Source organism: Hyperolius riggenbachi, chromosome 3 (assembly GCF_040937935.1).
Source record: "Hyperolius riggenbachi isolate aHypRig1 chromosome 3, aHypRig1.pri, whole genome shotgun sequence".
In the NCBI taxonomy this organism is placed as follows: Eukaryota; Metazoa; Chordata; class Amphibia; order Anura; family Hyperoliidae; genus Hyperolius; species Hyperolius riggenbachi.
Genome location: NC_090648.1, coordinates 474,290,088 through 474,303,659, shown reverse-complemented (window position 1 = coordinate 474,303,659; position 13,572 = coordinate 474,290,088). Strand labels below are relative to the sequence as shown.

Sequence of the window (13,572 nt, the reverse complement as noted above, 5' to 3'; positions counted from 1 at the left end):
ATCACTGGGAGCATTCTGCTCGTACGCAGTAAGTAAAAGTGACTAATGCGCAGGCCCCTCCCATGGCATTATCAAGGAGGCGCACAGCTGAGGCCATGCATGCGCAGTAGCCGGCAAATGCCCGAGTTGGCCAGCTTTGGGATGGAGGTCAGCGAATGAATGGTGCAGCGGAGAATTACGGCGACTGAGTCCCAAGGTAAATAACTGCCCAATTGTTTTGTTCATTTAAGTGTCCCTCGAGGCCCCTTTGCGTTAGCCATTGTGCCCGCAGGGTAACGCAACAGCAAGAAAGTGTATGAGGCCCAGTACACTAACTGCGTCTTGCTGGAAGCTTTCGTTTCACCGCTGACCCTCAGCAAAATCAACAGCGCGTTACCACACGACTTCCCCAGTGACACAATGCACTGAAGTCAAAGAAATGTTACATTTGTTGGCGGTGCGGAATAACTAATCCTACGGGGAAGCTGCCGTATTTATTTCCTTTTAAGCAATACCAGTTGCCTGGCTATTCTGCTGATCCTCTGCCTCTAATACTTTTAGCCATAGACCCTGAACAAGCATGCAGAAGATCAGGTGTTTCTGACATTAGCTGCATGCTTGTTTCTGGTGTGATGCAGATACTACTGCAGCCAAACAAAGTTTAAAAGGAAATAAATATGGCAGCCTCTAAATCCCTCTCGTTACAGTTGGATCCGAGATGAACTTTTACTCATTGCATAATTGTGTTCCTTTCCAGTTGTGTATAGGGCATTCCTCAAGCCAAATACTTTTTTGTTTTAGTTTTAATACTCCAATTCCCTATAAACTAAACAAGCCACGCCCACAGGTTTTCAGAGAGCCAAGGCACTTTCAGACAGCAGCATGGAAGCTCAGTCTGGGCAGGAGGAGGGGGAGGTATTACTAGCCAGATATTTCAGAGGAAGGGGGGGGGGGGGGGGTTAGGTTTTTTGCACAGGCTGAGTGCTCAAGATGCAGATAAGCTTGCTTCTGTGTAATGTTTACAAACAACAACATGGCTGCTGTCATTGTATCACAGGAAGAAATAATCATATTCTATTTAAGCTGTTTGCAGCTAGGATTTGCTGTGTAAACTATCTAAACTTTAGATAACATATATAGACAAGTTACTTGTTATAGTTTTTCATCTCGGATCCGCTTTAAAAGTTGTTAAAAAATCGCAAGTGTGCTGCATGTAGCACTTTTTTCAGCAATTTAGCAAAAAAATTTTTTTTACATATATTCAAAAATTCAAACTCTGAAAATCACTTTTCACAATCAATTGTTAAGTGGTAGCATTTTGCAGTGTGAACTGAGCCTAAAAGGGGGCCAAACTCACTCACCGCAGAGAAGAAATCTTTCAGGCCGCACAATAAAGTCAATGCAATAATTACAAGGGGCTGTAATGGCAGCACAGGGGCAACAAAGCCATTTTTACATTTCATATATTTTTCTTTAATAAAAGATTTATTTTGTGTTCAAACTCAACTCTACATCAACAAGATAATTTATGATGCAAATGCAACAAGAGGAAATGGAAGAGGAAAAAAGAAAAACCTCACAGTTACAGCAAGATGAACTGTCAGCACATACCAGTCCAGCCCAAATATCTGCCACTGTGGGGCCCGCTCAGCAGCGCTCCTGTGCACCCCCATAATACAGGACATTAACAGGTGTCCTAATGTAGGCGTTTACTACCCGCCCCGCCCGTTCTCACATCCTCATAACAGAATAGGTAAAAATCTAAACCGTAAAGCGAAAGCCATGGGGGCCATCAATCGCCACCTCTGAGACTTAAGCCTTCTACACAGGTACACCTGACAGATCAGGACTTGATCCCCTGGGCGACAGTTTGAGGTGGAGCGCTGTACAGACACATTGCCAGCCTACGGGCTAGCAACATACTCCTGAGGTGAGAGCCGTTAAGCGTGCGTATAGAGTCTTTCTCTAGCAATGCAGTGCATGTTTTGCAGGAAACCACAAACATAGGTGAGGTAATTCGTGTTTCAGCAGAGCTCATCGACAAAAGCCCCGTACACACGCTAGAATAAACTCGGCTGAGGCAGTCTACAATCCGGTGTGTGTACAGCAGCCCTCGACCCCCCTCCGCCCAGCCAGCAATCTGCCAGGTGGATCAATTTAGCCGAGCAACAGCCAATACCTCCATGCTTGCCACTCCCCCTACACAACATCACGTCTGCTCTGATGGCACTCTGCCCCTCCCCCCTCTAACGTTACAACAGAACACAACATCAGCTGTACAGCCGATTATGCGTCTGTACAGCATCCGCCCAGAATGGCCCGAGGGATGGAGACACGATTCAGGTGACATCAATCCAGCGTGTGTACGGGCCTTAAGGTGGCCATACACTGGTCGATGTGCCATTAGATCGACCAGCTGACAGATCCCTATCTGATCGAATCTGATCAGATAGGGATCGTATGGCTGCCTTTACTGCAAACAGATTGTGAATCAATTTCAGCCTGAAACCGATCACAATCTGTTCAGCTGCTCCTGCCGCCTGTCCCCCCCCGTATACATTACCTGAGGCTGGCTCCCGGGCATCTTCTCCGCACTGCACCGCACCGCTGTTCTTGCTCCATCCCGGCGCTTCCTGTGTTACTCCGTGACCAGGAAGTTCAAATAGAGCGCCCTCTATTTCAACTTCCTGGTCACCGGAGTGACACAGGAAGTATAAGCGTACACTGGGACATGCAGAAATGCGGTGCAGCGAGGAGAAGAGGACCCCGGAGCCAGCTTCAGGTAATGTATACATGCTCGGATCGGGCCCGAATCGTACGCCGCAAGCGACGCGCTCCTACCGCCGGGCGATCGAGGGTAATTTCCCGCACGGCGCGATCGACGGTCCGATCCGATTTCGGGAGGGAATCGGATCGGCGGGTGCGTTTAGCGCAAGCGATTGGCAGCAGATCCGATCCCAGGATCAGATCTGCTGTCGAAACGGCCGTGAATCGAGCCAGTGTATGGCCTGCTTTAATCCTGTGGATTTCCACAAAACATGCACTGCTGGGGGTGCTTGAGGACCGAGTTGAGAAACCCTGACCTAGAGCAAGTAAATGCTGAAAGCATTTCAAGTAGCCAATGGGCACTACAGCCAACAAAGTGGCATTCTTTTTCCTAAAGGAGGGCCAAGATGGAAACCTCCAGGTCTCTCGTACAAGATGTATAGTGCACTGGTTTAGGGCTCAGCCTCTGACACAGGAGACCTGGGCTCATCCTGTCCAGTAAGCCAGCACCTATTCAGTAAGGAGGCCTTGGGCAAAACACTGCAGGGTGGCCCATTAAGCGCGCCCTCTGGCAGTAGACCTCAAGCGCTTTGAGTCAGACAGGAGATAAGCGCTATACAAATGTTAGGATTATTAGATATATTTCACCTGCCAGAGATACTGCTGGTTCTGGGCAGACAAGTTACTGCATATGCTAGAGGTATGGGCTGCCCCTGGAACTAACACCAATTCTAGGCGTTAGGTAATGGAACAGCATTTCACTATGAGAGTTAACAACTATCTAAATAGGTTTTAATAAAATGAACCTTTAAAACGTACGCCTTGCTACTTTACAGCAGACACCTCGAGCTGGCGTGACAGATTTATATCCACTCTATCTTTACTATACATCAGCGGACCCTCCTCTGAGTCGGAATTTGCATAGGTGCTAAACAATCACCTGACCCTGCCGAGTCTTAATTGGTTGCTTTGCAGTTTGTCATTAGGGTGGGGAGTGTGGCTGAGCTGCCCACATTCAAGAATCTCAGGTTTCTATGGTAACTGCAGTTAGGAGCCACTGCCTACAGGTTTGCTCCTCAGCACAGGAAGAGGCCACTGAGCGGCTTCATTTATACAGTGTGCCCATTTCTAGATTACCGGGCAATACTTATGGGCATGTCTAGGAGAACTCATGGAGAAGCGTGTGATTCGTTTAATCAGCTGATTTGTAAAGCTTTGATTTGCGGTGATCACATCCTGCTTTAGCTGATAATGACTAGCAAATCAGAGACTTGCATATCCATCACCTGACCAAACCGATCACATGTTCCTCCTTGAGTTCTTGACATGACCATCAGTGCCAGCCAAGGGAGATACATTAGCAGATATTTAGGATAGATAGCAACTGCTGTGGCAGTATATAGTAGACCGGTTTTACCCACACAGCTTTGGCAGCCACCACACAGACTAGACAACAGTTCCTATACATTCAGACAAATGACAAAAACTAGTGCAAGACACAAAAAACATTAAAGGGAACTTTATCACCATTAACAATGTTATTTTTCTTCATACCAATATTTATTCTGCTCTAGGACAGTAACAATTTGGTCACTGTGGACGATCCAGGCATTTAAAGGGTCAGTTCATTCAAGCCTGATGTTGTGTGCAGATCGACATGCAGCGAATCAGATTCTTCTATCTGCTGGCAAATCTGCAGCCTGAGCCACCAGGAGGAGGAGTCGCATTCCTTGTAGCATTTGTTTACACTAAATTACAGGGAATGCAGCAACAGGAGTGCGACTCCACAGAAGAAGGAAAGCTAGGGAGCCCATATAGGAAAACTAACAGCAGAGGTCACAAGCTACTGGGGAGTTTGCTCATACTACAGATACTGGTAGCTTCTGCTGCAACTTACAGAAGGACACCTTTTCACCCTCCCCAATATACAGAACAAGCTCATCTGTACATAACTGCAGATAACCTGTTACCCACAACAATCAATTATTTTGGAATACAATCATCCACTGTGTGTATGCAGCCTTCTAGCTGTTCCATCTGTGTCCACTGTCCTCAATGGAAACATAACTGCAGCTATAAATAGCGCAGCTCATAATGGAAAGGCAAGCCAATTAATCACCCTTCAAATATGGTTTGATGTGTCACAGTTTGTGTCTTTTTCGGATTTAAACCCTTAGCCCTACCACTTTGGCTGCACTAAGTGTTGAAAGCAGACGCTGAAACTGAAAATTGGCTCCAAGCTAAAAACTGCAATATTTTAAGGTGGCACTCAGTTAAATGTTTTGAGAACACCTGGCTCCCTTTATCAGGAGAAAATGCAGGTTGTGCTTTCAGGGTCTGACGCAGGTAAGTATGCATTTACTGACCGTAATATTAATCGCAGTGGCATCTGCAACTATTCACATCCCTCTCTGTGAGTGCACATCTAGCTGAATCTAGGGACACTGAAATCACTATTCTGCGTATCGCCTTAAATAGAGGCCCAAACAGTTTTGAAACAATGGCTTGGTTTGCCTCCTTAAACGTCAATAAATGAGCACCTACTTAAAGCGCTGCTCCATCTGATACCTAATATTAGGGTGGTACCATCTAGTCTAGAGTGGTGTTGTGTTATTACGGATGCAGAAAACACAGAGACCAACAACCCACAGCAGTGCAGATCATCTTTTAAAAAAAATTCAAGTAGCACAGTGCCATCTACAGGCCAGATGTATAAACACAACAAGTACCCACCATATTGGTAGCTTGGTGCGATCAATAAGGAGCACAGATCATACTGCTGTTTGGTGACACTTGAGTCACACTGGTCTGCTCCATTCTGTTATTTACTGGTGCACTGCCCAATCAGTGCTGTAGTAGCGCTAACCAAATTCAGAGAACCTCTGAGACTCAAGAGTCAAGTTTTAATAAAATGAAAAATGAAGGTAAGGTAGTGAGGCTGCATGGGATGTACAGGCTTTATTTTTAAGCACACTGGAGTGCTTTGATTCACGGGCATTGAACAAGCTTCAGTGAAGTTAGAATTTGAGCCATGCATGCTCTCGTACAAGCGAAGTTAGCGGACAACCACGTCAACCAGGAAAACTATCCTGCCATCAACAGCTGTGGAGGATCTGACCCTTTAAATGCTCTGTGTCCATGAATATCACAGGAGTCCTTGTCACTAAAAAAAGGTTCTGCTCCTGGAACAGAAGCTTTCGCTATGGGAAACCGACAGAACGCTTTACATGCAATCATGGCCTTCACAGACCAGCAGCAGGGAACTAACACTGGGTGTAAAACTGCAGGACCGCTACGACTCCTCCAGGGCTCGTCCCTCTGAAATAACGTCATGTAACGTAACAAACAAAACGAATGGTAAAAACAAAATAAGTGGAAAACGCACCCTGAAAAAAGGAACAACAGTGCGATGGGAAATTGAAACAGTGATCGGAACTAAGAAAGCACACAAAGCAGATGGATATGTATATATTTATATTTACATATGCTCACACGCGCACACACACAAGAGGGACAAAATCCGAGAACCTGCTTAAAGTAGACCATTGTTTTTGGTCCGTATGGCCCACTTTTTGCCAGAAAACAAGGGCAGCATGCATGGAGTCAGGGTGGAAATCATGCCTCTAGAATCAGATGAGGGATGGGACTGCCGTATTCGGGATGTGCTCTGCTTTATACTAATGGGGGCGGGAAAACAAAAAAACAAACCTATTCTTGTCATTTTAAAGGGGGTGAATTATTTTAACAACACAATAATAATAATAATAGTAAAAAAAAGGGGAGGGGGAAAAGAAAACAAAAACTTTCGGCATTGCAATCTCTAACGAAAGCCTCCTAAGCCTTTCCTTTAAGTTGTTTTGCTAGGATTAATACATTTCGTTACACTGAAGTTTGGAAGGTTTTGGCAATACTATATTGTTCTTTTAAAAAGCTCCTTAAAATCAAAACAAACAGTACAGTTAGTTTTCGTTACACTGCATGTCCCCACAGAGAAGTTAAATGAGAAAAAAGATGGCGGCCGATCTGCTGCCGCACTGGTGACGGCGCGCTTTGAACGCACGGCTTACGATGCAGCAGCGCGTGGGTGACGGCGTCTTGTGGCTTCCGAGGATGAAGAACCGGGGTTGGTCTGTTGTCGCAACTCTGTAGAAACTGCAAGCTTTTATTCTTTATATTAACTTTGCCAAATATTCAAGTTCATAAAGGTGGATTTTCATTCCTGGGGCGTTTGTTTACTCTCTTCGCGGTTTCCGATTTCTGGGAGATCTGTTCAAAATTTCTTCCTCCTATTAATAAAAACACAAAAAAATTGGCAAACTTTAATTAGGGATGTTTTAGCGCAGGTGGCAGCTGTTATAATAAATTATGATTTTCTCAATATTTTGGTACCTACGTGTTATAGCAAAGCACATCTGAAGTTAGAGGTATATGGAGGCTGCCATAGTTACTTCCTTTTAAAGGAAGCAGAGGCGTAAAATGGAAATCTTAAGTTACCTGAGGCTTCCTCCAGGCCACCGTAGCCCGCGAGGTCCCTCGGTGCCCTTTGGGACCTGATAACTGCGTATGCACACCCCGTCCGTGCATCCGGCTCGATCGTGCACCAGTTGCTGCAAGTGTCCTGCACAGCGGTGGGGATAAGTAAATACTTACTTGCTGGGTCCTGCACACTGCACTGGCTTCATTCTTCTTCCTGTTCTTGCATCATCTCCTTGTAATAGTGGCCAGGGGGGGCTGTTTCAGGGAAATGTGACGCAGGAACAGGAAGAAGAATGAAGCCAGTACAGTGTGCAGGACCAGGCAAGTGAGTATTTACTTTTCCCCGCCACTACGTCGCCCCTGAAAACGGGTAAAACGAGATTGTACATGGTATGATTACCATGCACAAACAGCGGTATACCGCCATACCGTGGCAACCCTAACACGAAGGGGACCCAGAGCACGCTGAGAAACCTTGCGGGCTACGGGGGGGATTTGGAGGAAGCCCCAGGTAAGTTCAGATTTCCATTTTATACATCTGCTCCGCTTTAAACAGTATCAGCTGCTTGGTGATCTCTTTGGTTGCAGTAGTGTCTGAATCACACACCTAAAACAAGCATGCAGCAAATCCAGTCAAACATCTGATCTGCATGCTTGTTCAGGGTCTATGGCTGAAAGCATTAGAGGCAGGACTGCCCGGAATTTGCATTGTTTAAAAGAAAATAAATGTCAGCCTCCATATCGCTCTCAGTTCAGGTGTCCTTTAATGCGTGCCAGCAGGACATACACATGGAAAGCACACTAGAGAATAGTTTACGTTGCAAATACCAAGGACTACTCTACACGTGCGGCTAGGATACTGGCCTGCAATGATTTACCAGGAAAAGTAACGGAGGCTAAAGCAGCATCAACACTGCCACCTAGTGGCTCGTTACTATAAAAGCTGTCTGTTTAGGACAATGTCACCTGAGTGCTCTTCATACCAGTTATTTTTCTTTGTTACAAGGTCAGAATGGACATTCCTTCTCGAGCTGATAATCACTGCCTCATCTCAGTGAGGAAGTCAATGAGAAATGCTCACATCCTGCCCAACAGGCAGTTTTTTTCCTGTGAGAACATTCCTTCATTCTAAGCATGCTAGCTTACACTTGTCTGCACAACCAAACTTAGTAAAAAATTATATACTGCTAAAAAAAAATTAAAATAAAGGGCATAAACAGCATAAAGTAACTCCAAGTCAATCATACTGAAACCAAAATGTCCACTTAAGGTAGCCATACATCAGCAGATTATGGGCAGAGGACGTCAGACATTATTTGCCGACAGCGTGTATGCGGCTGTTAGATGCCGGAGATGAACAGACACCACACGGAAGGCTACTACAGGATGGGGAATGTATAAAACGTGTGTGTGTGTGTGCATGCGTGCCCACATTTATACATTGTGGCAGCAGCGGCGGGGGTTTTGTCCAGAAAATTGGCCGCCGTACCATCGCACACCCGTCCGCCCAACATCTTGTAGCATGCGTGATCCACAATGCGACTAATTTTCGTCCCGATATGGGTCGCTTATGCACTTGCCTGATGTATGGCCACCTTTAGGTAGCAAGGCTGATTGACAATGAATTTCACATGCCGTTGGTTGGGCAAATGGAATAGACAACAGGTGTTAAAGAGAGTCTGAAGCGAAAAAAATGTTGATACATTTACCTTTTAATTCACCTCAGTACTCATCCCGCCAAAAAACGAGGGCTGCAGGCCCCTCAAATACCCGCTTCCTGAAGAGGCAGAGCTCTCTGCTGTAGCTCTACCTCTGACGTCTCCCCGCTCCTCTCACTCTACCTTCAGAGAGGGGCGGAGAGAGGCGACAATTGACGGCAGGAGAGGCAGAGCTACAGCTCATAGCTCTGCCTCTCAGGGCAGTACAATCCACGACCAAGTTGGTCGTGGATGTTTGCCCAGGGATTTGGGGGGTCTGCAGCCCTTGTTTTTCGGCGGGGATGCGGCGGTTTACTGATGATGAGACATCTGAAGCAATGTAAAAGGTAAATATAGCAAAAAAAATTCGCTTCAGAGTCTCTTCAATTATAAGCAATTAGCAAGACGTCCCCATTAAAGGAGTGGTACAGGCTGATGTTTTGGTCACTTTTGTATGCTGGCGGTGCTTTCACTCTAGTGGTAGCATGAGATGGAGACTACAACCCACATTAGTGGCTCAGGTAGTGCAGCTCATCCAGGATGGCACATCAATGTGAGCTGTGGCAAGAAGGTTTCCTGTGTCTGTCAGCACAGTGTCTTAGTTCTATTTTTATTGTGGTAATGTACAGAACCAATATCAGGAAAAAGTTGTCTCTGACCAAATAACCATGCCCTATGGGAAAGCACAGATTATCGAGTCACTCTTGTAGGACTACTCTGTAGTGGACTTCAGTGAAAAGATGCTGGTGGCCTCCAGACACACAGCACTAATCTCCGTGCTCTTCACGATTAGTAAGCCAGCACCTCTTCAGTAGAAAACCTTGGGCAAGACTCATTAAAGGATTCTGCAGCCCACAGGCTGCGGAGAGATAAAACCTGCAATGTGTAGGGAAAGTAAAGGACATACTCATGCTTGCTTTATATTGGAGCCGCTGGAGCGCACACGCAGGAGGCGGGGGAGTGTCCGTACCTCTGGCGTGATGATGCGACGCCAGAAGCGAAGATTACAGGACATACTGCGCATGCGCGGCGCAGTATGTCCGGATCAGGAGAGTCGGCCAGTACCGGGAGCTGTAGCCGACGAGAAGGACCCGACGGCAGGGAGCGAGGGGAGCGGTGAGTATGTCCTTTTCTTTCCCTACACATTGCAGGTTTTATCTCTCTGCAGCCTGTGGGCTGCAGTATCCTTTAACACTGCTACTGTCTACTAAACACACCCTAGTGGCTGCAGCTCTGGTGCTTTGAGTCCGCCAGGAGAAAAGAGTGATATGTTATTTGTCTTGTCTAGGTGGCGCAACCAAAGCAAATACACTGAAGATCATAATTATCACAACCATCCAGAAATGTCCCAATTCCCTTACCACTCAGGGCTTGGACATACCAGGTGCTTTTCCCTTCAGTCACATGCAGAGCGGCAAAACACCTGTGGTTGGGGGCCCTCAAAACAGTCAATGGCCTCAATTCACTAAGATCATGCTAGAGATAATAAAGCAAGAGAAAACTTACCTCCACACGTGAGAGAGTTATCTTACCTCTTCATTCCTTAAGTTACCTCTCCTGTAGTTAATTTACCTACTCTGTAGTTATTTTCACACGCAGTTAATTAACAGCCTGTCTTTAACTCTGGAGTTATTTTAAGGATTGGAGAGTTAATTTAAAGACAGAAGAGTTAACTTTAGGCTTGCCTGAGGTAAAATGTTTCCTGAATACTACATGCCTTATCATGCCTTACTCTAGAAGAGTTATTAAAGACAGGAGATAAGCTTAGTAAATTGAGGCCAATGTGACCAAGGCCTAATTCTGCTAAGGTAGCTGTGTTTTAAATAGAAAGTGGGTGGTACAAACACCAATATAACAACAAACATGAAAATTCTGTCAATTCAGCACTCAATGAAAGCCATCAGGACTGCTGTATAGAGTTCATGCACAGTACCGGTCCAATCCTAATCACACAGATCACTGAGGTACCTGAGGTTTAGCTTTTTGTTTTTCATCTTCCTCCTCCTCTTCTTCTTCCTCCTCCTCCTCCTCTTCTTCTTCCTGGCTTCCATGGCCAGCATCTCCCTCACCTTCTTTACCCCCTGCAAGATGGAGAGAAGGCATTACAACTACACTCAGAATGTCACAGCTAAACATGTGTGCAAAACTCATCACAACCACTTGTTTGGAAAAACTTACAGGATATATTTCTATACACGGAAACTGTGATCCAAAAAAAGCAATATGCACGCTCCAAAGATCACTGTTGCAAACTATTTTAAAACTCCATATTTATAAGAAGTACCATTCCTCCCAAATAAATAACCACCATAAATCACTTTACTGCTAAGATGCTGTCACTTACAGTAGGTAGTACAAATACTGACAGGTTTTGGGGTAGTTCATTACCTCACAGGAATTTTTAGTATTTCCTTTGTTCTCTACAAACTCTATGGAAAGGATCCATACAAAGATGCTGTCTGCCACCCTACTCATTTTCACACTATTTTGGGAGTTGGACTGGGCAACTGCCTTTCAGAGATGGGTTAGTCCGAAACCTGTGAGATCTGTTAGATGGTTACTGCCTACTGTACGTGACAGCAAGATTGGAAAAAAAGACTTCTAGTGAATTCTACTCTGGAACAATTGAGCACGTCATTAGTACAAGCTGTTCACTAGAGCCAACCCGTGTGGAGAAGGAGGTCTGCAATTCCCGCGGGTGCATGGAGTAGGTAAGCCAGCTGCCCGATACACTCCTACATTTACACCGGGGGTAGTGGAGAGGGCAGGGAAGATAGTTGCAGAGACACTGGGAGGGAGCTGGCACACATGCAGGAAATACCAAAAACTTGGCGGCGGGTGTTCGTAAGTCGGGGATTCCCTTCCTTTACTCCTTTACCGTATAAGACGTAGGGACAGGGACTTTTTCTTCCCATTTTTGGGGGAGAAAAAGAGTCTTATACAGCAAAAAATACTGTATATTCTCCTACATTACCCCACACAGCGAGAGCCACATCTGTTTCTCCCTGACAGGTGCCAGGAAAATACCTATGCCTCGGGAGCCCCTACAGCCCAGTCCATTCACCAACTTCACTTAGGGGGGAGATAACTTTTATATATATTGTCCAGAAGGTGCTCATGGCCCTTTAAATACAAGCCAGCAATCCTGTTCCAGGTTGTAAGCCACATTCAAATAATTGAATCTCTTCATTAAAAGGGTGCTGCATGCAGCAAACAGCCTCCGTTTTATTCGTTAACAGGACTTGCGGTTCTCTCATTTTTTGTTGCAGAGGTTTTTTACGCATGTGCTTTTCATATCACAGACAGGAGAGGTTCTGGATGCTGAAAGACGAGAGTACTGTGGGAGAGTCCCATCTGCACTAAGTTCAACTTGGGCCACCGCATCGCATAACAGCCTGGTTGAACCCCAGCAGTACTAACGTACATTGAATTAAAAAAACAAGGTCTTGATTATTCTGCTCTGCCTGTTCTGGTCACCCACAAGCCAGGGGACCCATTATTTCCACCTGTTTTCACTGGCTTGCAGATGACAATATCTCTGAATACACCTATTTCACTTTCCCCTCTGGTTGCGCCTCTCTGGCCACATGAGAATTGGCATTTTCATTTTTTTTTTATTACTAAAGGCTCGTACACACACACCTAAGACGGTTGATAACGACTGCCTAGTAGGCATGTGAACACTGACTGCAATCGATCCGCACTATCAACTCACCTCACGACGATTGATAACATTGTCTGCGCCCCCCCCCCACATTGTCTGCGCCCCCCGCCCCGGCATGCATAGTAAGAGAACACATTGTCAGCTATGCAGCAGACTCGCATCTGTACAGGCCGGCCAGCGTTGTTGCCTTAGAGCAGGGGTCTCAAACTCAATTTACCTGGGGGCCGCAGGAGGCAAAGTCAGGATGAGGGCTGGGCCGCATGAGGAATTTCACAATCGCGGCGCATCGCCACCAAAGCCCACCCCTCTCTCTCTTCCTTCACAGAGAGGGGCGGGGAGAGGCGGCGATCCGTGCGGCGATTGACGTCAGGAGGGGCAGAGCTGAAGCTGAAAGCTCTGCCCCTTCCAGGAAATGCCGGCGGATTGCCCCCCGGGCGATTTGGGGGTTCTGCAGCCCTTGTTTAGCGGCGGGGATGCAGCGGTTTACTTGGGAGCACTGAAGCGAACTATAAGGAAGCTTTTGCAGGCGAGGGCCACAAAATATTGCATCGAGGGCCGCAAATGGCCCCCGGGCCGCGAGTTTGAGACCCCTGCCCTAGAAGATCGGGCACAGATCCCTGATGGGCAACATACAATCAAGGGGTGTGTATGCACCTTAAAAAAGTGGCATCCTTGTAGTGTTGTATGACGTAGGGGCTATTTTTTATTTTGAAGTAGGATAAGGGCTAGTTTACACTGGGCGATTTCCAGCGTTTTGTTGATTGCTGGCGATCAGCAAAACAATGCTGCTAATGTATCCCTATGGATGCATTCACACTGCACAATTTGCAATTTCGATCAATTGCAAATGCGCGGCATGCAGCGTTTTGGGGGTGATCGAGCTGTGATTCTAATTCTATTGAATGGGAATCACAAGCGCAAATCGCAAGACTTCACCCGCCGAATTGCGATCGTGGACCTGAATGCTGACAAAAGACGGAGAAGTGCCTA

The 13,572-nt window shown here is 46.2% G+C and overlaps 1 protein-coding gene across 1 annotated transcript in view; it reads right to left on the bottom strand.

Annotated features, from left to right (window-relative positions):
- Nucleotides 1–4,249: 4,249 nt before the first annotated feature.
- Nucleotides 4,250–13,572, bottom strand: part of CANX (calnexin) — a 78,316-nt gene continuing 68,993 nt past the window's right edge. Inside the window, exons 14-15 of the mRNA XM_068278088.1 lie at nucleotides 10,887–10,999; nucleotides 4,250–7,031 (exon numbers count right to left, since the gene is read on the bottom strand). Of these exons, the coding sequence (XP_068134189.1) occupies nucleotides 6,978–7,031; nucleotides 10,887–10,999 (167 nt within the window). The 3' untranslated portion in view covers nucleotides 4,250–6,977. The remainder of the gene's footprint in view (nucleotides 7,032–10,886; nucleotides 11,000–13,572) is intronic.